The 25,576-nt window shown below is 54.5% G+C and overlaps 3 protein-coding genes across 3 annotated transcripts in view; 1 reads left to right on the top strand and 2 right to left on the bottom strand.

Moving 5' to 3' along the window:
• The window catches only part of FAM178B (family with sequence similarity 178 member B), a 5,226-nt gene extending 5,032 nt beyond the window's left edge, over window positions 1–194 (bottom strand). Inside the window, exon 1 of the mRNA XM_026085273.1 lies at window positions 7–194. Coding sequence (XP_025941058.1) covers window positions 7–194 — 188 coding nt within the window. The remainder of the gene's footprint in view (window positions 1–6) is intronic.
• Window positions 195–807: 613 nt separating this feature from the next.
• SNRNP200 (small nuclear ribonucleoprotein U5 subunit 200) lies at window positions 808–23,020 on the top strand. Its single transcript, XM_026085240.1, has 45 exons — window positions 808–919; window positions 1,811–1,974; window positions 2,825–2,996; window positions 3,431–3,623; window positions 3,883–3,938; window positions 4,633–4,731; window positions 5,061–5,213; window positions 5,617–5,716; window positions 5,892–6,028; window positions 6,858–6,941; window positions 7,198–7,371; window positions 7,681–7,818; window positions 8,005–8,160; window positions 8,344–8,514; window positions 8,813–9,006; window positions 9,603–9,726; window positions 10,171–10,320; window positions 10,511–10,621; window positions 11,472–11,603; window positions 11,984–12,172; window positions 12,774–12,971; window positions 13,453–13,605; window positions 13,733–13,813; window positions 14,151–14,234; window positions 14,697–14,803; window positions 15,029–15,147; window positions 15,419–15,573; window positions 15,769–15,958; window positions 16,209–16,382; window positions 17,049–17,209; window positions 17,508–17,735; window positions 18,044–18,235; window positions 18,328–18,506; window positions 18,716–18,867; window positions 19,197–19,305; window positions 19,513–19,621; window positions 20,039–20,228; window positions 20,394–20,558; window positions 20,838–20,959; window positions 21,135–21,278; window positions 21,392–21,568; window positions 21,918–22,078; window positions 22,175–22,256; window positions 22,390–22,482; window positions 22,596–23,020. Exons 1-45 carry the CDS (start codon window positions 875–877, stop codon window positions 22,737–22,739), a joined length of 6,411 nt encoding a protein of 2,136 aa, XP_025941025.1. The 5' UTR covers window positions 808–874; the 3' UTR covers window positions 22,740–23,020.
• A 567-nt stretch (window positions 23,021–23,587) lies between these two features.
• Window positions 23,588–25,572, bottom strand: CIAO1 (cytosolic iron-sulfur assembly component 1; the record flags this gene model as incomplete). The annotated part of the gene is made up of 6 exons (XM_026085272.1): window positions 23,588–24,275; window positions 24,358–24,445; window positions 24,560–24,761; window positions 25,062–25,150; window positions 25,252–25,363; window positions 25,444–25,572. Coding segments are annotated over 6 exons (861 nt in total), but the record flags the coding sequence as incomplete, so codon positions are not given.
• Window positions 25,573–25,576: the final 4 nt, after the last annotated feature.

Raw genomic sequence — 25,576 nt, 5'->3', positions numbered from 1 at the left:
ACGCGCAGGTGCTTGAGCTGGCGCAGCTGCTGGTAGCGCTGCAGGCTGGCCTGGAAGCGGGGGCTGAAGAGGCCGGTGCGGGGGGCGCGGGCCGACGACAGCGGGATCTGGTACCAGCGCAGCTCCAACGGCCCCGTGGGGGACGTCGACGCCGACGCCCTGTCGCCGTCACTGCCGCGCCCCGGCGGCGCCATGGCCGGGTCCTCAAGGGCCGGGCCGGGCCCCGCGGCGGGAGGCCTCGGCGATGGCGGCGGCAGCGGGGCCAGGCCCGGCCATGGGGGTGGGGCTTAGCTGGGTGGGGTGTGAGGAAAGGGCGGGGCCTGCGTGGAAGGGGCGGGGCCCGCGTGGGAGGAGGGCCAATGTGAGGCTGGTGMGGTGGGGGGTTGGGGGAGGGGTGCAGCGCTGGCCCCTCCTACCTGCGGCGCCCACCCGGCGCTTTCAAATGGCAACCGTCAACGGTCGTCCCACCCCCCGCTTCCCGGCCGGGCCAATCGGAGCTCGGGGAGGGCGGCGCGCCCCGCCCCCTCGCGGCTGGCAGAGCCAGCCCTTGGGCGGGGGAGCAGGGAAGCAGTCAATCAAGAGGCGTGGCCCCGCCCCTGGGAGCTGCCGGCCAATCAGAATGAGAGGCGGGACTAGGCCCTGGTGAGTGTCTCCTCCCCTCGGCTGGCACCGCAGGGCATGCTGGGAGCTGTAGTCCCTGGCAGCAGTGCATGCTGGGAGGGGTGGTCCCGAGGAGGGGTTGCGGCCCAACGACGGCCCCCACGTACAGCACTTCCGGGTCGCCTAGAGGGGACAGCAGACTGCTTCCGCTTGCCCCGGAAGTTCTGCTGCCTGCTCCGGTGCGCGGCGGCGCGGCGGCGAGCCCGGCGGCGCCATGGCGGATGTGACAGCGCGGAGCCTCCAGTACGAGTACAAGGCGGTGAGTGCGGCCCGGCCGCGCCTTGGGCCTCCGCGGCGGCGCCGGGAGGGCTCCGGACCCCCTRTCCCCGGCTCGGCCCGGCCCCGGGCTTCCGCGCCGCCGGTGCTGCCGCCCCTCGGGGGGCGAAGSCCTGGGCTCCTCCGGCCGCTTCCCTCGGCAGCGCGGCACTTCCCGGGGGGCTCGGAGCGGGTGAAGTCCCTTCTCGAGGGTGTTTTGGAGCCCGTCTCTGACATGGCAGGCGAGGGGCAGGGCGGAAGGTGGCGACTGGGAGCGGACGCGGCCCCCAGGAGGTCTCTTGGGCGCTTAACTGTGCCTGAATATGCCTGGGACCAGGAGCCGACAGTAGCCGGCTGGCAGTGCCGGCTCTCTGCTGGGCACCGTAAAAAACCCAGCCAATTTAAGAACATTTCTTTATCACACTGATGTCACAAGAGTGGTCAGAAGTTCAGGGTTCTCAAAAAACAGAAACGAGAGCAGCATCCACTTTGAAACTAAATTAAAAATTGCTTCTCTCAAACTTTGAAGTTTTTTGCAGACTGAGACCCCTGTTTCTGCTGCAGTTATTGGATGCTGTAATAGAGCTGAGTGAACAATACATGAGCTTTCCCGACTGCATAAAGTTACAGRGTGATGTCATGTTGCTCAGTCCAAGTTTAAAATCTAAAAATGTGGCTTCTTCAAGTGTAAATCATTTAGTTCAGCATTACTTTTCTGCATTGAGCAGTGGAAAGTTAGACATGCTGTATTAAAGGGATTTTTATGTATTTAATGGTTAATAGAGTCTCTGGAGCAGGCAGAAGAACCTTCTAAAATTGAGTGGGAGAAGGTTGCTGCACTGAAACTGCTCTTCACGTGCTTGATCAGCGCCTGTTCTTATTCTTTCTCTTCCAGAACTCCAACCTCGTCCTTCAAGCAGATCGCTCCCTCATTGACAGGACTCGGCGAGATGAGCCAACTGGGGAAGTGCTTTCCTTGGTTGGAAAGCTCGAGGGCACCCGAATGGGAGACAAGGCCCAGAGAACCAAACCGCAGATGCAGGAGGAAAGACGAGCAAAGTGAGTGATCGRCTCCAGCTCTGAGCTTGCCATTCGAAGCCAAAGGGATGCAGAGCCCTCAATGAGAACCTCCTAGTTGTATATGGATTAAAAAAGCTYTAGGCAATTAATGTGCTACGTCCTGTCTTTAAGTTATGCAATCTCAACTTGTTTTATTTCTGTGAACGTGGTATATTTCAACACTATTACGGTTGTTTTGTAGTGAAAAATGTTTTGGTGGTATGAATGTYRGGCTGCAGACTGAAATCCSCCAAYTTAGAARAYRCAGAGAGAATATTTTCTTCACGTGGAGTTGCTTGCTCTATGTCAAGAAACTAATTGTGAAGGGAAAAGCATTTGTCCCCTTTAGTCTTTGAGTGAAGCCCCWTGAGAATACAGATATTGCTGCTACAGCCTTGAGGGACATAAAGCAAGAGGCCCAAAGTCGGTCAGAGTGGCACCCTGCTACACTGAACCTTGCTGATACCAGTTCTCCACGGTGGGAATGCGCTGGGCACCACAGTGGCTTAGCCGCTCTAAGGGTTCCTTCTAAATCCATGGGTGCTTTAATAAGCAAATCTGTTCCCGTGTTTCTGGTGACAGTGGGGTAGATATTCAAGTCGTTCTTCAGCCACTAAAAAGAATATCAAACTTCAAATCAGTTGTTTTGCATTTAAGCAAATTTAGTAGAATGAAACTGAACTGTGAAACTTTTTCAGGTTGAAGAGCTCACTCTGCGTAAAGCTCTCTTGATGGTGTCTTGTGTAAAAGAGAAGCGACTCCTTGATTCCCGCTCCTTTGGCGTGGACTTGGAGAAGCGGCTCTGCTTCCTGACTAACCCGGGTGCTGTCCTCCTTGCCCCTCTTTCTAGGAGAAGGAAGCGTGATGAGGACAGGCACGACATCAACAAGATGAAGGGTTATACCCTGCTGTCCGAGGGCATCGATGAGATGGTGGGAATCATCTACAAACCCAAAACCAAGGAGACCCGTGAGACCTACGAGGTGTTGCTAAGCTTCATTCAGGCAGCCCTTGGGGACCAGGTAAGGACGTGGACAGGTCAGCGAGGGTGACTCTGCTCCAGCAGAGGATTCACAGCGCGTGTGTAAACGTGTGAGAGAGAAGTCCGGCCTTTGAATGTTTTAGTCCTTCTTTGTAATCCCACGAGATGGATTCGCTCCCTTGATCCTAGTTTTTGTGCTTGTAGATGTCACRTTAGCGTAGTCATTACACTGATGTGTGGCGACATATTTCTGTCATGGGATGTGGCCTTTCGATGGCATGACCTCTGTTCCTCCCATGCCTCTGTGAGGGTGCAGTGCTTGAAAACAGACATTTCCTAAATCTAATGAGCTACTTGTTCCAGGACTTGAGGACAGAAAGCTGAAAGGATTTGGTCCAGAAATAGGAGGGAGCGATACAGTACTGTTCRAAYGACAATCCTCAGCGATACGTGGTCRCGTTCTTTGTTTTGCAGCCACGTGACATTCTCTGCGGAGCCGCTGATGAGGTCCTGGCAGTCTTGAAGAATGAGAAGCTGCGTGATAAGGAGAGGCGGAAGGAGATTGATTTGCTGCTGGGACAGACCGATGACACCCGCTACCACGTGCTGGTGAACCTGGGCAAGAAGATCACGGATTACGGTGGCGACAAGGAAATCCAAAACATGGGTACGGGCTGCGCTGTAGTGGGCTGCAGCTGTAGTAATGGGGCTGGCAGGAGGTAGTATTACAGTAACGGRTACCAAAACCAGCCTTACTCCAGGAATAGTATTTTCGTGCAGAGAAGCTAGAAAATTTTGGACRCTTCTCAAGCCCGAAACCTCGTTCTTTTCAAAATTTGGATGTACGGAGGTGGGATGTGTGGATATGCAAAGCTTGCATATGGTCTCCAGATTTTCGGGTTAATTAACTCCGCTCTGCCTTGCAGATGACAATATTGATGAGACGTATGGTGTGAACGTACAGTTCGAGTCTGATGAGGAGGTAAGAGATGAGACGCTGCAGGGTCTCTGTGCTGTCCCCTCGCTTCTTGAGCTGCTCGGCAGGGGCCATGTGTGTTCGGCTTTCCTCAGCCGTGTTGGGGAAGCAAGCATTGGCTCAGGCTAGGATATGTCTGCCAGGAAAGAGAGGCCAGATTATTTTAGATGCTGCTTCCTGGCTTTGGGAGGATTTATCTTGCTAATCCGCGGCTTATTGTGAGTGCGTGTTACAGAAAACAGATGGTGATATTTAAGATCTCTTGGGAGAACTTGAGGCATCAGTAGGAAGGGATAAATTCAAATGCGCAGTTTGGAAGTATTTTGTAGATCTGCTCTCTGGGATTGTTTTTGGAACAGGTTGAGAAAAGGATAAGAGAGACCAACAGGAGACTCTTGGAGTCCCTGTAAAACCTCTTTGTAGGACCCTAAGAACACAAATAATTTAATCAAGTGGCACAAAGCCACCAGGCAAGAAGGCTTCTATGTAGCAACCTTAGTGTAAATATCTGCTCCCTGTAGGCTATAAATAACTCCAGATAGATAGTCCTTTGCCTCAGCAACAGCAATATGTTCGTGTTACAAGCGCAGGCTAGGCCATGTGTCCTCAGGAGTGAGATGCCAGCTTATTCATTTCTGTTGCGAAAAAGCTTCTCTCTGACATTTGCCAAAGCTGCTGATGGGAACGCCTGTTTCAACAGGAAGGCGATGAGGACATCTACGGTGAAGTGCGCGATGAGGCGTCCGATGATGACATGGAAGGAGATGAAGCTGTTGTCCGTTGCACCCTCTCGGCCAATGTGAGTTACCGAGGAAAACATGAAATGCACACTGGGGTCATCATCGATGCGTTTTGGAGGAGGATCAGGGATCCTTTTGGTCTGTGGATGGGGTTAAGCTCATTTGGTGGTGGAAAGCAGGCTTGAAGGCTGTTGTCCGATGGAGGCTAAAGTTGACATAGGTGGCCTTTGGGTCTGGTCAGCTGAGCAGCTGTTTCTACTGGTTTTGCTCTCCTCTGTGTGCATGAAGATAGGCTCTAAATATTCATTTTGCAATGCGAAGGGCGTGTGCCTGCTTTTCTCATGGAGAAAGATGACTTTTGGGGGGATTTTTTTTTTTTCTTTTTAAGCTTGTGGCATCGGGTGAACTGATGAGTTCGAAAAAGAAGGATCTGCATCCCCGAGACATCGATGCCTTTTGGCTCCAGCGGCAGCTGAGCCGCTTCTATGATGATGCCATAGTTTCCCAGAAGAAGGCGGATGAAGTGCTAGAGATCTTGAAGGTAAATGGGCAGCTGGATTGCAGCAGTCTCAGAATGCCTCTCTCTTTCTGGGAGGCACAAAGTTGCCCCAACAGTTCCTTATCTATTTAAGTTTTTTGTTGCTTTTTTTCCCCAAATTAAACCATTAAATGCAATTGTTAATATGCCATGTGTACCAACAGGATAGATGAGCACCAGAGCAGAGGTTACAGCTAGTTTTAGATCATGGGGAAATGTTTTTCCAAGGGGAAAAAGATTGTTCTTTGTCAGCATTTGCTGGGAGATCATCATAAGTCACGTCTGCTTCCCTGTTAATTTTGGTGCTGATGCTCACATTCTTTTTTTATTTGGCTGCATGAAGCAGGGATTCTTGTTCTGCGGGGCACGGAGATAACTGATTGTTCCTCATGTCGTCTTTTCCCAGACTGCAAGCGACGACCGGGAATGTGAGAACCAGCTTGTCCTGCTCCTGGGTTTTAACACCTTTGACTTCATTAAAGTGCTGCGGCAGCACAGGATGATGAGTGAGTGGTGTTTCCTTTAACCCTGCCRCTTTGTTGTTTTCTTGCTCGCTGCTTTGACATGCCTCTAGCACGACCTCAGGCTTTTTACCTGCCATCCCTGGGTCCCTGTTATTTGCTCCCTTCTTTTGGTTCTAGCCTTATTCCCACCTGCCATCTCTTCGTTTTCTTTCGTCAGTCCTGTACTGCACTTTGCTGGCCAGCGCCCAAAGCGAAGCTGAAAAAGAAAGGATAATGGGGAAGATGGAAGCAGATCCTGAGCTGTCGAAATTCTTGTATCAGCTGCACGAGACGGAGAAAGAAGATCTCATCCGGGTAAGGCTAGCAGGAACCTGACAAGATAAGCCGAGAAATCCTGGGTTCCTTGTTACTGTCTGAGCGGCCTTTGTTCGGTTTTGTGKTTTTTCTGTTTGCGTGAGAGGAGTCTGCTTGCTCAACTGGGATCTTGAGAACGTGGGAAGCGTTGCTTAGGTGACCGCAGAGACTCATCTGATAGGGCAGTCTATTTATTGTTTGTTATTTCTAAGTCACGCAGATGTTTGCTTTTCCAGGAAAACGTCAGTGTGCGCAAGCTTCAGATTTTTGCACTGGCGTTCACTCTCTTGTAACAGCACTGTTTCGCCTCTGAACCTTCTTGATGTGAGGCTCACTGCAATAAAACTCTCAAGTCACCTTAGATCAGCTCTTAATTACCCAAGGTTTGAGTGTGACACTCTGGACCAGGCTACTGTTCATAGCAGTGCCCAGCAGGCATATTGGCTTTTGGAGAACAGCATTTCCATGACTGATTTTTTGTTTTGTTTTGTTCCGGTTTATTACTGCTTTCCTGTTTTGTTGCTAGGAAAAAACAAAAAAAAAAAGGTTACGTTGATGCAAGGGGCYGGTTTTGTGTGTCTGGGTTTGAGCAGTGCTGCTAGGGGTCCTGGTGGGGCACCGCGGGTTTGTGTGTCTTTATTCCCTGTTTCCTTTCGTGGCACCTGAGTGCCTGTGCTTGAAAGCAATCCTGGTGTGTGGCACTCGGTTGCRCAGGCTAGTGGGGTGCTAAGTTGCTGCACGGTAGGAGCTGGGAGGAGGAGGAGGAGGCTCAGCAGCTCTTCTGCAGGTGCCGCTTTGCAGAGGGTTGAACTGTTGTCTCTTCACTCAGGAGGAACGCTCTCGTCGGGAGCGTGTTCGTCAGTCCCGGATGGATACTGACTTGGAAACCATGGATCTGGACCAAGGGGGAGAGGTAAGACTCTCTAAAGCCATCGTTCTCAGTCCTTTTGACAAGCATCCTGAGTAAGTGTTGAAAGAGTATTTGAAGTGGAATGGGCTGGAAGATGGTGGAGGGGAAGGTATTGAGGATAAGCCCCTGATCTGCCGAAGAGATGCTTGCCAGTTGGGTGCAATTGCTTTTCCTTAAGTCCCGGGATGAAAATGGGAGGGGAGGGTTGTTCTCWTATCCCTGCATCTTCCTCGTCTGACTCTCCCTCTGCTGTTTCCAGGCACTGGCTCCTCGGCAGGTGCTGGACTTGGAGGATCTGGTGTTTGCTCAAGGTAGTCACTTCATGGCCAACAAGCGATGCCAGCTACCCGACGGCTCCTTCCGCAGGCAGCGCAAGGGCTACGAGGAAGTGCACGTGCCCGCCCTGAAGCCAAAGCCCTTTGGCTCTGAAGAGGTAGGTGTCCTGCTTGGTCGCTGCTTATTTGGTGCTAGGTGTGTTGAGTTCCTGCTGATCTCGTGGCAGATTTGCTGGGATTACAGCTGTGACTTGTACCCATTGGAGTGCATGGACCAGCTAATGGGCCTTGTTYGATCTCTTCCTGACCTGCTCCGTGATCACTGGCCACAGGGCTGCTTCTCTCCTGTCCATCTGGAGATAACGTGACCCTGCTACTTCCCAGGGCGTCTTTGAGGTCTCACRTGTGCCCTGCAGGCTTCAAGGTACTGAAACAAGGGCTTTCATCTCAATRTTTTCCCTTCTCAGCAACTGGTTTCTGTGGAGAAGTTGCCCAAATATGCCCAGGCTGGATTCGAAGGGTTTAAGACGCTGAACCGTATTCAGAGCAAACTCTACCGTGCTGCGCTGGAGTCGGATGAGAACTTGCTGCTCTGCGCTCCCACGGTAAGGATCCTGGTGCTTGGGTGCCCGCTCGCRGCCCCTGTTATGGGGAGTGGGAAGGGTGCTACTTATCCTGCAGCTGTCAGAGGAGCTTAATCCGTTTAGGCAGGAAAGAGTGGGCATTGTGGGTATATATTTACCCGCAATGAGGATGTGAATTTGATGGAGCTGATTCTGCTTACGTTCTAGGGTGCTGGGAAAACAAACGTGGCGCTCATGTGCATGTTGCGAGAAATAGGGAAACATATTAACATCGATGGAACCATCAATGTGGACGAATTCAAGATTATCTACATCGCGCCCATGAGGTCCCTGGTGCAGGAGATGGTGGGCAGCTTCGGGAAGGTAATGAGGGGCTTGGTCCTTCCCCTGCTTAAATTGTAGATGAGCTTTACTGCAGTGATTTCCGTGTATTACGCTCAGTATGGATGAGTAGACGAGTATGAAACTGTCCGTGAGCGTCTYGGGGCTGCTGCTGCTCTAACGCTGCTCCTGGGGAATGTGTGTCACCTGTGGACTTCCTCCTAGCGCCTGGCAACTTATGGCATCAACGTGGCGGAGCTGACGGGGGATCACCAACTGTGCAAGGAGGAAATCAGCGCTACCCAGATCATCGTCTGCACCCCAGAGAAGTGGGACATCATCACGCGCAAGGGAGGAGAGCGCACCTACACCCAGCTGGTGCGGCTCATCATCCTGGTGAGCGATGCCAGCGTCTGCAAAGCCCTGGCGTGGTGGAGGGGGCACAGCGGGGGTGTCGTGCTGTGTCTCCTGGCATTGCGGTTCCTGAACGTGCGTCAGCTATTAAAGATGTGTTGGTATCTTTGGTGCTCGAGTGTCCCACGGCTGCTGACAGACTCGGTCTGTGGGCTGTGGGATGAGTGTGCTTCAGCCCATGCAAACAGGCTGTGCAGGACTGCTAGGAAAGAAGAACAAAACAGATGAATAGAGCCAGTCTGGAGCTGGAGTAACTTTGTCCCCGTTTTCTTCCTTTTAGGATGAAATACACCTTCTCCATGATGACCGAGGACCYGTCCTGGAGTCTTTGGTAGCCAGAGCCATCCGCAACATTGAGATGACCCAGGAGGATGTGAGGCTTGTTGGCTTGAGCGCCACCCTTCCAAACTACGAGGACGTGGCTACGTTCCTCAGAGTAGACCCTGCCAAAGGCTTGTTCTATTTTGATAACAGGTATCTGGAAAAGCTGGGAAAGGTCTTTCTCTATCAGATTGTGGGTAGCTGTGTCTGTGTCTAATGATACTGGAGTCTCATTGGGCCTCTACCCAGGCTTAGCCATGCATTTATTTGCTCTAGGATTTGCTAGGAAATGTATGTTAAGGGCTAGAGAAGTGAAATATATCCTTAAAATGTGCACCAGGGGTCCTGTGTTGTCATATTTGCAAGATTATGCTTTAGAGAAGGTAGAAAAACTTTTCTGTGCCAGTGTGCTGCAGAAGGCRTTTGGAGAAAACCTAAAACAGGATTGTGGTAGCTCCTGAAACACCGTTTGGCTTCCTGAGTTTGTGCATAGCAAATGAGTTCCAGAAGACAGGAATACCTTTTACTGTCTCTTACTGTGTAATTTAATTAGGCACGACTGGAACCATCAGATCTCTGAATAAATTGAGGCCCAGGGGAAGTGTATGGAACTTGTTACCCCAAAATACTGGATGTATTTAGAGGAAGCAGATGGCAGAAGAACTGTCTCTTGACAATACCTTTGTATTAAGGTTTCTTCTTTCTTTTGCTCATTTATGGACTTGGTTTGTTTTTTTGTTTTCTTACAGCTTCCGACCGGTGCCCCTAGAGCAGACCTATGTGGGTATTACAGAGAAGAAAGCTATCAAACGCTTCCAGATAATGAACGAGATTGTTTATGAGAAGATTATGGAGCACGCTGGAAAGAACCAGGTTTGGTCCTTTGTTTTACCGTTCCTGATACGGTTAACCCTGATTCTTGCCTGTTGCTGGTGCAAATGCAGCTCGAAGGAGTTTCTGTAGCTGCAGAAATGCTGCTGTGGAGAAGAGGGTAGGTTTGGGTGGTCAGTGGCAACTGAGGCAGAAGGGAACATAAGCTTCTGTTTCTCTCCTTATGCCAGTTCTCTGCTGAAAGAATGACCTGTCCTTTTCTAGGATGAGAGAGTTCTTGTGATGCTGCTCTGCTAGATCAGGAGCTGTGTTAGCTCTGTTCTGGCTGCATCAGCACAGTTTGCAGAGCATCTGGACTAATTCTAGAGCTTCTTGTTAAAGCCTTCCTCATCCTGAGCATGAGGAGCAGTTTGGGTCAAGGATCTCTGCCAACTGCAGCTGTAGTGATTTCTCTCTTAGCAATGGTACCATGTGCTTGTTTGACAGGTCCTGGTGTTCGTTCACTCCAGGAAGGAGACTGGAAAGACTGCCCGGGCCATCAGGGACATGTGTCTTGAAAAAGACACCTTGGGTCTGTTCTTGCGAGAGGGCTCGGCCTCCACCGAGGTTCTGAGGACCGAAGCTGAGCAGTGCAAGGTAACTGCCCGGCCGCGGGCTGTTCTGACACAGAGCAATAGCAGCAGCGCAGGTGCAGAGATGCTGCCAGTAATGCGGCACAGATTTGCGGCCTTCCTCTAGCATCTGCACTACCTTCTCTTGCTGCTTTTCTTCCTGGCGTTACTCAAATCAGGTAGAAAACCTAAAGCTGGTTGTGTTTTTGCTGCAGAACCTGGAGCTGAAGGATCTTCTGCCCTACGGCTTCGCCATTCACCACGCTGGGATGACACGAGTGGACCGGACCCTGGTGGAGGATCTGTTTGCTGACAAGCACATTCAGGTGAGCCTCACTCCCCAGGAGAGGAGTTGCTGCTTCCTCCAGGGCATGTTTGTTCCAGGTAGGTGTTGCACAAGAAATGCTTGAGCCATGTTTTGAAATAGCCCTTTGTGCAAAATGAAGAGGATCAAGCAGAGCTAGCCTCCATCCTGCTCTGCTAAAGCTGGTGCCTGATGAAGGGAGCCTTGAGTTTCACGTAAAGAATAAGAACTAAAAGCACACGACCATGAGCGGAGAAGGCAAAAACTTCTCCCCTAGGTTTAGATGGGTATTTAAAGCTAGAGGTGTGTCCCAGAGCTGTCTTCTGTAGTTACTACTTTGGCAAAACCCCATCCAAGCGAGTTTGCTGGCTGTAACAAAAGTTTCATTGTGGAAAGCCGGCATTGAGCTTTATATGATTCCTGTAGGGATCTAACAGCTTGGTCAGAAACTGGCTCTTTTAAGGAATAAAAATGTTTTGTTCAGCATGGGGTGAAGCTTGTAATGTGAAGAGCTTCACAAATTGGGCGAACTGTGAGCAGCGTAAACTGAACACCAGGAAAGCTGGTCTGGGGAGGTGAAAGGTTCTGGTGGGAAATATATGCTGGGGTTCTCCTCTATATTGAGTTTTTCAGTGTGGCTGCATTATAAATGGAAAGCAAAGGATTATCCTGCAATCACACAGTGAGCTGGCAAATTTGGACAAAGGCCTTGAGTCTTGCTGTTTATCTGATCTCCCTCCACTGAGCTGTTCAGAAATTACGGTTCTCAGTTCATTGTCCCTGCTGTGCATGTTTCTAATGCCAGAACCACCTTTTTCCCTAGGAAGGGGCTTCTACCCAGCTTTTGCTGACCATTGTTTCTGCTCCTACAGGTTCTGGTCTCCACCGCGACGCTGGCCTGGGGTGTGAACCTCCCTGCTCACACGGTCATCATCAAGGGGACGCAGGTGTACAGCCCCGAGAAGGGGCGCTGGACCGAGCTGGGTGCTCTGGACATCCTGCAGGTGAAGTTCTGGTACCGAACTGACCAGTGTGACCTGGGACAGGTTCTTTCTTCTTTCCCGCTGGTGCACGTTTGTGGTCTGCTGTTGTATTTTTTTGGTGCAATGGCTCCTTGTTCTCTACTGTYAGACAGTCTCAGCCGTTCTGAGAGCTGCTCTGCTGTGAGGGCACGGGAGAAGCAGATCCGGAAGAGAAAAGACAAATGATCTGTCTCCCAGTATCTTGCCCAGACACATCTGGGATATGTATACGTGTCTCCTGCCAGCTGGAAGTAAAAGCAGACTGAGCAGTCTGGCAGTAAAGTCCCAGGACACAGCTGCAAGGAGAAATGGCCAAGCTAAAAGCTCTTATCTCTTGCTGACCTCACCTTCTCTTCTCTTAGATGCTGGGGCGTGCCGGGAGGCCTCAGTATGATACTAAAGGTGAGGGGATCCTCATCACATCCCACGGAGAGCTGCAGTATTACCTGTCCCTGCTCAACCAGCAGCTCCCCATAGAAAGTCAGATGGTATCAAAGCTCCCAGACATGCTGAATGCAGAGACTGTGCTAGGGAACGTCCAGAACGCAAAGGTGAGTGGGAATCTTCGCCCTCTCTACGCACATGCGCCCCTTGTCGTGCTTTGTTTAGGCTCAGCAGTGGAATTAGTCGCACGACCTTTCCTCGAGGCAATCCTGCGCAGTGGTGAGGTCACTCACAGTGGGAAATGGTCGCTGCAGAGGAGCCAAGAAACCTGCAGCCTGTTTGCTCTCTTTGGTGCCAGGAGAGCAAATGTAATTTTTAAGAGGTCTGGAAGAGCAGCCACGAGAACTGCAGACCTGTAAGGCCGACTCGTGTGCCAGGCAAATGGGTAGATGCCTCTGTAATTCAGAGTAGACACAGATTTCTCCACATGGGTAAAGACACTGGGGAAGAGTCTGTGTGTGGGGAGTGGGTTTTTTTGTTTTTTAATTCTACAGTATTCTTCCTATATCGGGGAGGAGTGTGTGTACAGCGCTGCTGGGCTCCAAAACTCTGTGGTTTAACATTGACCCAGCAGGATTCAGCTGGTTCAGCCTGCTGTGTCCTACGCTAGTGTTGGGAGTACCGGTCTCTGAACCAGCGTGTCACCCGTGCTTGCTGGGAGAGGTGTTTGTAGGCTCTGGCCCTGATGGCGCCCTGGTGTTTCCTCAGGATGCAGTGAACTGGCTCGGCTATACGTACTTGTACATCCGAATGCTGCGCTCCCCCACCCTCTACGGGATATCCCACGATGATTTGAAGGGGGATCCGCTGCTGGACCAGCGCCGCCTGGATCTGGTTCACACCGCAGCCCTGATGTTGGACAAGAACAACCTGGTGAAATACGACAAGAAGACGGGGAACTTCCAGGTAAGACAAGACCTTGGAAAGGTGCTGTGACTAAGCAAAGATGAACAGGAGCATCCTTTGGCTGAGGGAAGAGATGCAAGAGATGTCCTACTGATTAAATACAGATGTCATCACGGCACAGCCCCAGGGGATGCTGCATCGTTCGGAGCTGTTGTGTGTGTCTGATTCCAGGGATCCTTGTAGCTGACCGCTCCATCTGTCACTGTTGTGTGTTTGCCACCGCCTCCTAGGCAACCTCACATTACTGCTGCATTTTCATTGCTTCAGAGGCAGTGAGATGAGAAGGCAAGGGTGCAAAACGTGGGATTGTGTGCCAAAGCAGCTTTCCTGGGTGATTGGTAGCCTGAGAGTGTATGCTCAACTTGTCTGGAAATGTCTCCCCTCCTGCAGGGTAGTTTCTGTTCAGTATTTTCCATCGATGCCAGGAACAGTCAGATAACTGCTTTCTGCTTCTTCACTCTGGCTGTTGTCCTTGCTGCAGGTGACAGAGCTGGGCCGCATCGCCAGCCATTACTACATCACCAACGAGACGATGCAAACTTACAATCAGCTCCTTAAACCTACCCTGAGTGAAATTGAGCTGTTCCGGGTCTTTTCGCTGTCCTCGGAGTTCAGGAACATCACCGTGAGGGAGGTACGGAGCCAGACCCCCATCCTGAGCGAGACAGCCGTGAGACCATCTGTCCTGATGCTGCAGGGGATGCTGCAGAGCTTTTCCTGTGTGGGATCGTTCTCATCTCTCCTCCCTTGGTTTCCTGCAGGAGGAGAAGCTTGAGCTTCAGAAGTTGCTGGAGCGAGTTCCGATCCCGGTGAAGGAGAGCATAGAGGAGCCCAGTGCCAAGGTGAGCCCTGCCTGCTCTCATGAGGGGACTCCTCTGCCTGTCTTGGGAGGGAAGGGTGATCCTTGTGACAGAACTGTCACACCAAATGCCGTGTCAGTCTGCTGATCTGGGAGAGCTTTGTGTTTCCCTCCCTCTGTGCGACATCCTGGACTGTAAGAGATGCTCAGAGTAGTGGACAGCGCTTGTCTTAGGTTGAGCATGTGAAGAACAGTCAGTCCTTGTTGATCACTTCTGTCCCTCTGTCCTGCCGCGCATCAAAGCCCACCTGGCTCAGGTCCTAGTGTGGAGGGGACCCAGCTGGCCCTGAGAAAACGGTCCCTCTCTTCTGTTTCCACAGATCAACGTGCTCCTCCAGGCCTTCATCTCCCAGCTGAAGTTGGAAGGATTTGCTCTGATGGCAGACATGGTGTATGTTACCCAGGTGAGTGAGGAAATATGGCTGGGGCTTCCATCTCCCCTTGGGTGTGTGCAGTCCATCCACCTCTTGGTCTTTCTGCTGGTGAAAGGGACTCGTATTTGTACTTCAGGGCTTCAGTTTGTGTTCATAAATGGCTTTGATAATAACTAGAGCTGTGAGTGTGTGAGGAGGTCTAACACCGTCTATGTGTGAATATTAGGTCTTTATTGGAGTCTTTTATTTATAATCAAAATCCTGAGTTAATTTGGCTCTAGGGAACTACAGGGTAGCCTTGTCCTTCTGCCGCAAATCCCAAGTTCCTGAGGCTGGAAATCAAATAATTGCTCCACTTGTGGGCATCTGGGATGAAGGACCCAAACTCAAACCTCTTGTCCTGTGCCTGGGCAGTAAAATGGATAGGAAGGAGGAAGAGTTAAACGTAACGATTCCAGCCAAGCTCTGAGAGCTGCTTTCTGTTCGCCCTAGTCTGCTGGACGGCTGATGCGTGCCATCTTCGAGATCGTCCTGAACCGTGGCTGGGCCCAGCTCACTGACAAAACCCTTAACCTCTGCAAGATGATTGACAAACGGATGTAAGTGAGGTCTCTGAGGCCTTTTCTGATCACGGGCTGGATGTTCCTCACATAGCAGGGCTTGTGGCCAGATTCTTGGCTGGGTCTCCAGTGTTCGCAAAGATCAGTACTTGTGCCAGTCGGTGTGTCTGGCTGAGGGCTGGTCTTCAGCAGCATGATGAACGTGATGCTCTGAAGGCTGCATCTCTGTTTCTTTGCTTGTCTCACCTTGTGGTGTCCTCCCAGGTGGCAGTCCATGTGCCCTTTGCGCCAGTTCAAGAAACTGCCTGAGGAAGTAGTGAAAAAAATCGAGAAGAAGAACTTCCCGTTTGAACGGCTCTATGACTTGAACCATAATGAAATAGGTACTGAGATGCACGGCAAATGCGGTAGGGGGAGGTTTCTCCCTCTTCTTTCTTCTCTGCTGTGTTTTGACCCAGAGACTGGGGTGCTTGTTCCCATATGTCTCAAGTGGCAAAATTGGTGAGAATCTGAGGAAAGCAGTGGCTTTGCCCTGGGACCTCACTCTACCTTTCTGGCAGCACTTGGATCACAGATATTGAATGATGTTCAGTTCAGGAGCCATTGGTCACCCTGGGTTCTGTCTGTCCTGACGGCAGTGCCTTTCTCTTGCAGGGGAGCTGATCCGAATGCCTAAGATGGGCAAGACGATCCACAAATACGTCCATCTGTTTCCCAAGTTGGAACTCTCTGTCCACTTGCAGCCCATTACCCGCTCCACCTTGAAGGTAGAGCTCACCATCGCCCCCGACTTCCAGTGGGATGAGAAGGTGAGCTTTGCCTAGGAGATGAGCCACCCTTATTGAAGGAGGGCAGCTAAACATTGTGGGGCTAAATACCGTACTCTGAGGTAGGAGGGCACTTCTGGGGCAGGATTGCTGTGGGAGAGCTGGTGTTCAGCTCTCGGAGGTCTGGAAGGGGAAGATGTGGACTCTGGTATGAAGGTAAGAGCTCTCCTTGCTCAGGTGCACGGTTCATCTGAAGCCTTCTGGATCCTGGTGGAGGATGTGGACAGCGAAGTGATCCTGCACCACGAGTACTTCCTGCTGAAAGCCAAGTACGCGCAGGACGAGCACCTTGTCACCTTCTTCGTGCCCGTCTTTGAGCCGCTGCCCCCGCAGTACTTCATCCGGGTGGTCTCCGACCGCTGGCTCTGTAAGTCTCCCTTCTGCCAGCCGGGCTGGGAGCCCCAGAGGCCAGGCCAGCCCCTGCACTGTACGGCCGTGGTTCTCACTGCGGTCTGAGAGGGTAGTTTAGGTCCTCTCCTAGTGCTGTGCTGGGGAAAGGCTTTTGAGATCTGAGTGACATGAGGCTGGGAATCCTACTGGGGAGGGGGAGCTCTCCGAGATGAAAACGTTGGAGTGCTCTCCAAGACGAAAACATTTCAAGTGTCTCTCTCTGACAGCCTGTGAGACTCAGCTGCCTGTTTCCTTCCGCCACCTGATCCTCCCTGAGAAGTACCCTCCTCCAACCGAGCTGCTGGATCTGCAGCCGCTGCCTGTGTCCGCTCTGCGAAACAGTGCCTTCGAGAGCCTCTACCAGGACAAGTTCCCCTTCTTCAACCCTATCCAGACTCAGGGTGGGTATCAGTTCTGCTCCCTTCCTCTGAACTTGTTCTCAGTGAGCTCTGTTCGCTCATGTAATATGAGGAACTTCTGTAGCAAATAGTGAGCTCTGTTCGCTCGTGTAATATGAGGAACTTCTGTAGCAAATAGTGTATCCCCTCTGTCTCCCTTAGCCTTAGAGATTTGATGTCTTGAAATCCTTCTCTGTGGGCCAGGATATCTTTGACATGTTCCTAGAACACGTCTTCCACATGTCCCGCGGTTTGAGCCCAGCAGCAGCCTGTCCAGGGCTGGCTGGCAAAGGCAAGATGTATTCCTGGAAGCTGTGTCCGTGCTACCACCGGTGGCTCAGGTTTGCAGAGCCGGGTGGCCCTGAACATCTCCATCAATGCTGCTTGTAGGGACAGAATGGGGAGCAAAGCAAAGCCGCTGTGTCCAAGTTTCTCTGCCTGGGTGTAGGCAGAACAGGGCTTTTACACTTGAGGTGTGAGCTACTGTGACGGACTAGATCCCATTTTGTTTAGAGGATCCTGGGCAAAAACTCTTTTAAGCAGCCTTTTCTGTAGCTCCTTGTGTGGACTGGGTCGAGGCTGCATTCCTGCCAGTTTCTTGAGCTTCAACAGAAGTCCTTTGGAGTTAATGCGAAGCTGCTCACTTCCATGTCCTTCCTCTGTCCCCAGTGTTTAACACGGTTTATAACAGCGATGACAATGTGTTTGTGGGTGCCCCCACGGGAAGCGGAAAAACCATTTGTGCGGAATTTGCCATCCTGAGGATGTTGCTCCAGAACTCGGAAGGACGCTGCGTATACATCACCCCCATGGAGGCCCTGGCGGAACAGGTAAGCCCTCCGTGCTGGAGAGAACTAGAGCCCTACCCTGGCTTATGTTTACTTCCCAGCCTCCCATTTCTCTTTCCTCATCCCTCTGTGCTGTCACATCCCTCAGGATGATTCCTGAGATTCCTAATTAATTATGAGCTACTGGTGTCTGTGGGGGAGTAGAGAGATACCACCCACTGCCTCTTAAGCTGTCTCCCTGCTGATCCTGGTGTGTATGTGTGCGCGTGTGTATCTCCAGGGATTTGGTAGGGCGTGTTGTGATTCGGGATTGACAACAGCAACCCTTGCGTTTTGGCAGGTCTTCTTGGACTGGTACGAGAAGTTCCAGGAGCGCCTCAATAAGAAGGTGGTCTTGCTGACGGGGGAGACCAGCACTGACCTGAAGTTACTGGGCAAAGGGAACATCATCATCAGCACCCCTGAGAAATGGGACATCCTGTCGCGGCGCTGGAAGCAGCGCAAGAACGTCCAGAACGTCAACCTCTTCATTGTGGATGAAGTGCACCTCATCGGGGGCGAGAACGGGGTGCGTTTGGGAGGGGAAGAGGGGGCGATTCGGTTGAGTGACGCTTATGGTTGTGTTGGTCCTGGGGCTGGCAGTAGAGCTGCTGTGGGGTGGATGGTTGTTTGTTCCTAACCTCTGGAATGAGGACAGCTTTTCCTGCTGGGAGTTTGCCCAAGCCCCAGGATGGATTTGGGATAGGAGGACTGAACCCACGGGGAAGCTGAGGGGTGAGGAGCCCAGGGGTGAGGGCGCTTGGGCTGTGGTGAGAGGTGGCCAAGCTGCGGAGGGGTCCTGCATTTCTTCTACAACCTGCCCTGTCCCATCTGCAGCCGGTGCTGGAGGTCATCTGCTCCCGGATGCGCTACATCTCCTCCCAGATCGAGCGGCCCATCCGCATCGTGGCCCTGAGCTCATCCCTGTCCAATGCCAAGGACGTGGCGCACTGGCTGGGCTGCAGTGCCACCTCCACCTTCAACTTCCACCCCAACGTCCGCCCCGTGCCCCTGGAGCTGCACATTCAGGTAGAGCTTTGGTGACCTCCCTTCATTTCTCCTTTCCCTCCCCTTCTGCCGGGTCTCCAGACGGCATCGCTGCCTGCTGCTCTCCTCTGCAGGGCTTCAACATCAGCCACACGCAGACGCGCTTGCTCTCCATGGCCAAACCTGTCTACCATGCCATCATGAAGCACTCTCCCAAAAAGCCAGTCATTGTCTTCGTTCCATCCCGCAAGCAGACACGGCTCACAGCCATCAACATCCTCACCACGTGCGCTTCGGACGTCCAGAGGCAAAGGTAGCAGTGCTGTGTCCGGGTGGGATTCCTCACCGGTCCGTTGCCCCTCCTCTGACTCTTTTGGCAGCTTTATTGGGCTGAGGGACAACTGGGGATGGAAAATGCCCGTGACTCGGTCTCATTAGATGTCACTTGGGTGTTTGCCATGTCCAGAGAGGGACAAGCTCGCTGGGCCTGGTGGTGATCTCTTTTCTCCCCTTCTCCGGCAGGTTCTTGCACTGTGCAGAGAAGGATCTCATACCATATCTGGACAAGCTGAACGACAGTACTCTGAAGGAGACGCTTGTGAACGGGGTGGGCTACCTCCACGAGGGGCTGACGGCCATGGAACGGCGAGTGGTGGAGCAGCTTTTCAGCTCCGGTGAGGGCACCGGTTGGGGGCAGGCCAGTTGTTGGACCTGTAAAACTTTTTTCTCCAGAGCTTGGCAATGCCCTCAGCCTTTGGACTGGAGATARCAGCTTGCCCAAGTCTCACATTACTTCTCCACCTCATTGGTCCAAAAAGGCTGCGGTTTTAAGTTTCGCTGTCTCTCCTGGGGCCTCCCTGTATGCTGAGGCCTGTCTTCCCAGGCGCAGAACCTCCAGATCTTTTTCCCCTGAATTTCTGYGCCTGTTTTCCCTTGGGGTGCAAGTGTTGACGCCAGAAAGGTGCTCTGCCTGCTGGCTGACCGCTCTCCGCTTGCCTTTCAGGAGCRGTTCAGGTGATGGTTGCCTCCCGCAGCCTCTGCTGGGGTATGAACATTGCTGCTCACCTCGTGATCATCATGGACACGCAGTACTACAACGGCAAGATCCAYGCGTGAGTATGGCAGGCAAGACCGGACGTAGTCTGCTTTGATATCCACCCTGCTAGTTCAGASCTGTASTGGGCAYAAGGGAACGAGACYCAAATCCCAAAGGGCTTCATCCCTGCCCAGGCAGAGGTGAGGCCCTGGGCAGCRSAGYRGTGGTAGCTTTCCATGAAGCGGCCRCCCTTCGTTAAAGCGACGCTCTCTCCRTGTCTCAGGTAYGTGGATTACCCCATCTACGACGTTCTGCAGATGGTGGGCCAYGCTAATCGCCCGCTGCAGGACGATGAGGGCCGTTGTGTCATCATGTGCCAGGGATCCAAGAAGGTGAGTGAGGAGCTGGGCGYTGTGGCTGGCCTGTGAATATCTGTCTCCTAATTGGGGTGTGGATTTCTTCTCCCAGCTTTGAACAGGCCGGGGCAACCCTCGCTGAGAGCCCTGCTGTTGGGATCAGGAGAGCTTTTACAGCGTCCCTGATCCCTGGCTAGCAGCTACGAAGAGCAGTGTATTTGTCCCAGTTACAAAGCTATTTTTGCCCGGCAGCATTTTGTAGTCCAGACGTGCGACAGGCTGAGGGACCTGCTGAACAGTGTGTGTGTTCGAAACCACAGCATGCACCCGCTCCCAAGAGTGGGACAGAGCCAACACTTCTAACTTAGCATYGTGGTCACTTCCTCCTCGTTGTTCCTGGTGCCTGCAGCTGGTTTATTTGGTCCCCTCGCCTCTGCTCTTGCCCTGCTGTAGGATTTCTTCAAGAAATTCCTCTACGAGCCCCTGCCGGTGGAGTCGCACTTGGACCACTGCATGCACGATCACTTCAACGCTGAGATTGTCACCAAGACCATTGAGAACAAGCAGGATGCAGTGGACTACCTCACTTGGACATTCCTGTATCGCAGGATGACCCAGAATCCCAACTACTACAACCTGCAAGGTGAGCAGGGGGGTCTGCACAGAGCTGAATGATCCAGGGTGGGTGTATGTGGGGTGGGGGAATGGGGACCCCTGCCTGTACCCTGCGGGCTCTGCTTCTCCGAGAGCAGCTTTTCCCCATCCTGGGAAGTTTCTGAGCCCCTCTGCAATGCTGCTGCCCCTGCAGGTGTGTCCCACAGGCATCTCTCGGACCATCTGTCTGAGCTGGTGGAGCAGACCCTCAGCGACCTGGAGCAGTCCAAGTGCATCAGCATCGAGGACGAGATGGATGTGGCTCCTCTGAATCTGGGGATGATCGCAGCTTATTACTACATCAACTACACCACCATCGGTAAGGGCTCTGCGAAGGGCAGATAAGGGCTCTGCGAAGGGCAGATAGCGCGCACGAGTGCTTGCTGGTGCTCCTGCTCTCGGGAGAGAGCCTGTCCCTTCCCATGCATTGCTCCCTGTGCCACAGGCATTGGAGAGAACATGCCATGTGTGTGGTTGAAGGCATAGTGCTGTGTCACTTAGCGTGAGCTTGTGTGTTGCCTGCCTAAAGGCATCTTGTATTTTGGGGTTTAATGCTGCCTGGTTGTCCCTGACTCCGCTCTCTCTCTGGCTTCCCCAGAACTCTTCAGCATGTCCCTCAACGCCAAGACCAAGGTGCGAGGGCTGATTGAAATCATCTCYAACGCTGCCGAGTACGAGAACATCCCCATCAGGCACCATGAGGACAACCTGCTGCGGCAGGTGAGGGGGGCAGCATGTCCGTGCCGAGCTGGGTCACCAAAGTAACTGTGGCATCTGGGGCTGCAGGGGACAGAGGTGGCTTTGCACCCAAGCCCTGCAGGATCACCGGAGGGATGCTGCCTGCGTTCTCCGCTCTGCATGGCTAAAGCGCCAATGGGTTTATTTCTCTCCGTAGCTGGCCCAGAAAGTTCCCCACAAGCTGACCAACCCCAAATTCAACGATCCCCACGTCAAGACCAACCTGCTGCTGCAGGCTCACTTGTCACGCATGCAGCTGAGCGCCGAGCTGCAGTCGGACACCGAGGAAATCCTCAGCAAGGTACGGTGAGCGCGGGGGCACGTCGAAACAAGCGGCTCCCGCCTGCCTGTAGCTGCCTGCGTTGCGGGTTGTTCTGTGCTGCCTCCTGACCTGTCCTGATCCCCCGTGCCCAGGCGATCCGGTTGATCCAGGCGTGCGTGGACGTGCTGTCCAGCAACGGCTGGCTCAGCCCCGCGCTGGCCGCGATGGAGCTGGCGCAGATGGTCACGCAGGCCATGTGGTCGAAGGACTCCTACCTCAAGCAGCTGCCTCACTTCACCTCCGAGCACATCAAGCGCTGCACRGACAAGGTAAACTCTGGGGAAAACACTGTGCCGGGGAAGCGGGGGACAGTCTGGCAGACCTTGGTTGGAGAAGAGCAGCTGTGAACCTCTCGACTGGCCAAAAAATAGCTATTTTGTAGGGTCAAACAGCTTTGTGTAAGTGCTGGCAGTCTGTGGCCCTGCTGCTCAGGCTGGAAAGGGGGAAAGCCAGACTCACAGCAGTCCCTGCTGGAATCTGGCATTGGTTGTGACACTGGGTTCCCGTCACGGTGCCAAGCCTCGACCTGAGCAAGGCAGTCCTCCCCTCGCCTGCTGAGAAGCTCCGGGCAAGCGCAAGGCTGAAAGGCAGCTCTGCTTCTTCACGCGTTTGTTGTAGGGGGTTGAGAGYGTCTTCGACATCATGGAGATGGAGGACGAGGACCGAAACGCCCTGCTGCAGCTCTCGGATGCCCAGATCGCGGACGTAGCCCGCTTCTGTAACCGCTACCCCAACATCGAGCTCTCCTACGAGGTGGTGGAGAAGGAGAGCATCCGCAGGTGAGGCCCAGAGGGCCGGCGGTCGGCGCGGCCCTCTYGGTGCTGCCGTGCCGGCACGGGGATCACCCTAATCGCCTCTCGGTTCTCTCCACGCAGCGGGGGGCCCGTGGTGGTGCTGGTGCAGCTGGAGCGCGAAGAGGAGGTCACCGGCCCCGTCATTGCGCCCCTCTTCCCCCAGGTACGTGCCGGATCTCACGTGCGCCAGATGGCTTCTGCCAGTATCTCCCACGGGGGAGCTCAGTGGCCCTGGGGAGGCGGAAGGGGGCAGCTTCCTGCTCGAGACGGGGACTGATTTCTTATCTCACCGGCAGAAACGCGAGGAGGGCTGGTGGGTGGTGATCGGTGACTCCAAATCCAACAGCCTCATCTCCATCAAGCGGTTGACACTGCAGCAGAAAGCCAAGGTGAGCAGGGTGCGGTGTTGGGGGCGGACGCGGCTGCGGCGAGCCGGAGCGGGTGCCCGGGGCTCCTCGCCGGCAGTGCCGCGGCCCGATGCCAGCTCTTCCTCGCCACCTAGGTGAAGCTGGATTTCGTGGCCCCGGCCACGGGGACRCACAACTACACGCTGTACTTCATGAGCGATGCCTACATGGGCTGCGACCAGGAGTACAAGTTCAGCGTGGACGTGAAGGAGGCAGAAAGCGACAGCGACTCCGACTGAGGAGGGCTCGTGCCGGCCCCGCCGAGGATTCGCCTGCCGTTCAGCGAGCAAACCTGAGCCGTTGTAGCGCTTGCGTCGCGTCCGTTCGTGTGACTGGCCTGTGTCACTCGCTGTTTGTGCTGCCTGCCCTGTTCCTTAGAGCGTGGGACTCCCTCTTCTCCCGTGCTAGGTGTTGTTTTTTTAAGATGTTGATGGTTTGTACAGTGTTTTTTAGACAGGAGCTGCGCGCAGAAGCATGCCGCAACTGCAGCAGCTGGAATAAATCTCGAGCCCCCTCTTGGCCTCTGCAGTGGTGGGTCTGTGGAGGGGGAAGGTGGGGAAGAAAATAGTCCCGACCGTCTCTGCCTTCTCCTGAAGGATCCCCCCGTGATGCTGAGGGCCTCTGACCGTCCTCGGGGCCGGGGGGCTGTAGGGCTGTCACCCTCTCTCTGGGGCTAGGGAGGTGGCCGGGCTCAGGACGAAGGCCTCGCATGTCTCTAGGAGCTCAAGAAAGTTCATTAGCAGAACTAATTGAGAACCAGACATGCTGCTCTTGCTGTTTAGCTGCTAAGAGACTGAACTGATATTGTTGGGGTTCTTCAGAAGGAAAAAGAGACGCCGCTCCCAGGCGGAAGCGGTTGGAGCTGCCCGGTAGCTATTTCTGAGAGCAGCCCGCAGGCGCCAACCCCTGGGAAGTGACATAATCCCCTCCCTCAGGCTGTGTTTTACAGGGAGGCGGAAAACCCGCTCCCCGGAGGGCCTGTCCTTGCGTGTAGCGCTTCGGGCCTGTTCTGCAAGCCCGCTCGCCCCCGAGGGCGACGGGCACGACGTCTGTGCCGGCGACGGCGCTGAAAAGAAGAGCCAGAGGCTTCTACCAGGACAGCACCGGTTTATTGAGCTTAGGGCAGGAGTACGGGGCGTGCGTGTCCGCGCGAGGAGGTAGGACACGACGGCCTGCGCCGTCTCCCGAAGCCTCTGAAGAGCTGTGCTGCTGTGCGCGTCCTCAGGGAGGCCGGTGCCACCAGGCGGGGGACCCCCACGGCCACGCAGGCTTGGAGCCACCCACGCAGCTCAACACCCCGTTCGTTCAGAGCGGTTTGGTGATGGGGTGGATTAAGTCCGATTTCCGGAGCGGCGCAGGGCGGAGGAGGTCAGTTACCCTCTCCCCCGTCCCGCTCCGCAGGCCAATGAGGGCGTTTGTGTTGGCTCAAGCGCTGAAAGGCGCCTGCTGCCGCGTGGGGGCCGCGGCGGTACCTGGGACGAGCGGTGCCGGGGGGGGGAACGGTGGTACCTCCGGGCGCACGGGGCTGCGTGGCTCAGCAAACCTCGGGCCGCTGGTACTTCCAGAAGGCGATCTCCCCGTCGTCGCTGCAGGAGGCCAGCAAGCCCGGCTCCTTGGGGTTCCAGGCCACGCAGTTGACGTCCTGCGAGTGCGCCCGGGCCACGTGGGCGGCCAGGCTGAAGGTGGGCTGCTGCGGGGCCGCGGGCGAGCTCTCCTCGAACACCCGGATGGCGTCGTCGCCGCAGGCCGTCGCCAGCGCCCCGGTCAGGTGGCACCTGGAGCGGAGGTGGTGCAACGGGTCACCAAAAACCCGCCGGAGAGGGAAAAGCACCCTCGATCTGGCCATGCAAAACTCACCAYGCCACGTCATAGATGGTCCTCGTGTGGAAGCCGGAGAGGTTGCAAACGCATTTCCAGGTGGGGTCGGTGCCGCTGCAGGCCACCCCTGGAAGGCAAGAGAATAACCCAAAATCCGCTGCCGGGGGAGTGGGAAGGGGCGAACTGCAGAGGTGAGCAACGCCGCCGGGTGCCCTGGCTTGCGCCAGCACGACCCGCTCACCTTCCTCGTTGCCCGGCTTGTAGCGGCGCCAGATGCGCACCGTCTTGTCATCGCTGCAGGAAGCCAGGCGCTCGCCACTGCCATCGAAAGCCACGCTCCACACCGTGGACTCGTGGCCCTCCAGCGTGGCGCAGCACACCCAGTCGTCCTCCTCTTCGTGGTAGAGCTTCACCGTGTCATCGTAGCTGGCCGAGGCCAGCAGCTGAAGGAGGGCAGGGAAAAGAAATCATTACGGATGTAGCATGGAGAGGCTCAGCGGGAACCTTCCTCCTCCCTGGGGGAGCCCCTACGCGGCCACGATTTTTGCTGGTGGGGGATTTGCATCCCCTCAGCCTGGAAAGGCTTGGAGACAGGGCCACTTTGTCCCTGCAATGTCTTTTTCTTCCACGTTGGAGCCAGTCAGAAACAGCTGCTCTCCGGGCACGTTCCCGGCGCTGCAGGAGTTCCTGGGATTTGCTCGGCCGTGGAAAAGCAGCAGACGTCGGAGGAGAAAAGCTCTTACCTCCTGGTTCGGGTGCCAGACCACGTGCTTGACATCCTGCGTGTGGGAGTTGAGGACGCTCACGCACTCGTACTCCTCCTCTTCGTCCACTGCAGGGCAAAAAGCTCTCGGTTAAGCTAAGGGAGGCGCCGCTCCGCGCCGCGCCGTGCCGCGCCGGGGGAAGAGGGAGAGCTCGGGCCTCGCCTCGCACCTTCCCACACCCACACGCTCTTGTCGCGGCTGCACGTGGCCAGGAGGTTGCCCGACGGCGCCCAGGCCACCGACTTCACCTCGTTCTCGTGTCCCTCCAAGGTCGTGACGCACTGCGGGCGCGAGAGGAAAGGTGAGTGGCGGGAGGAGGCGGCGGTGCCCTCCCCCGGCGCGGCAGCGGCGGCCCCCTCACCTCGAAGCCGTCGGGCTGCTTCTTCCAGATGCAGGTGGTGGCGTCGAAGCTGGCCGAGGCCAGGTAGGTGCCGCAGGGCGACCAGGCCACCTTGCGCACGGTGCGCTGGTGGCCCTCGCCCAGCACAGCGCGG

The sequence above is a fragment of the Apteryx rowi genome, unplaced genomic scaffold, assembly GCF_003343035.1.
Source record: "Apteryx rowi isolate R43461 unplaced genomic scaffold, aptRow1 scaffold_662, whole genome shotgun sequence".
NCBI classification, from domain to species: domain Eukaryota; kingdom Metazoa; phylum Chordata; class Aves; order Apterygiformes; family Apterygidae; genus Apteryx; species Apteryx rowi.
The sequence above is the reverse complement of the archived record's forward strand: the minus strand, read 5'-3'. Positions and strand labels throughout refer to the sequence as shown.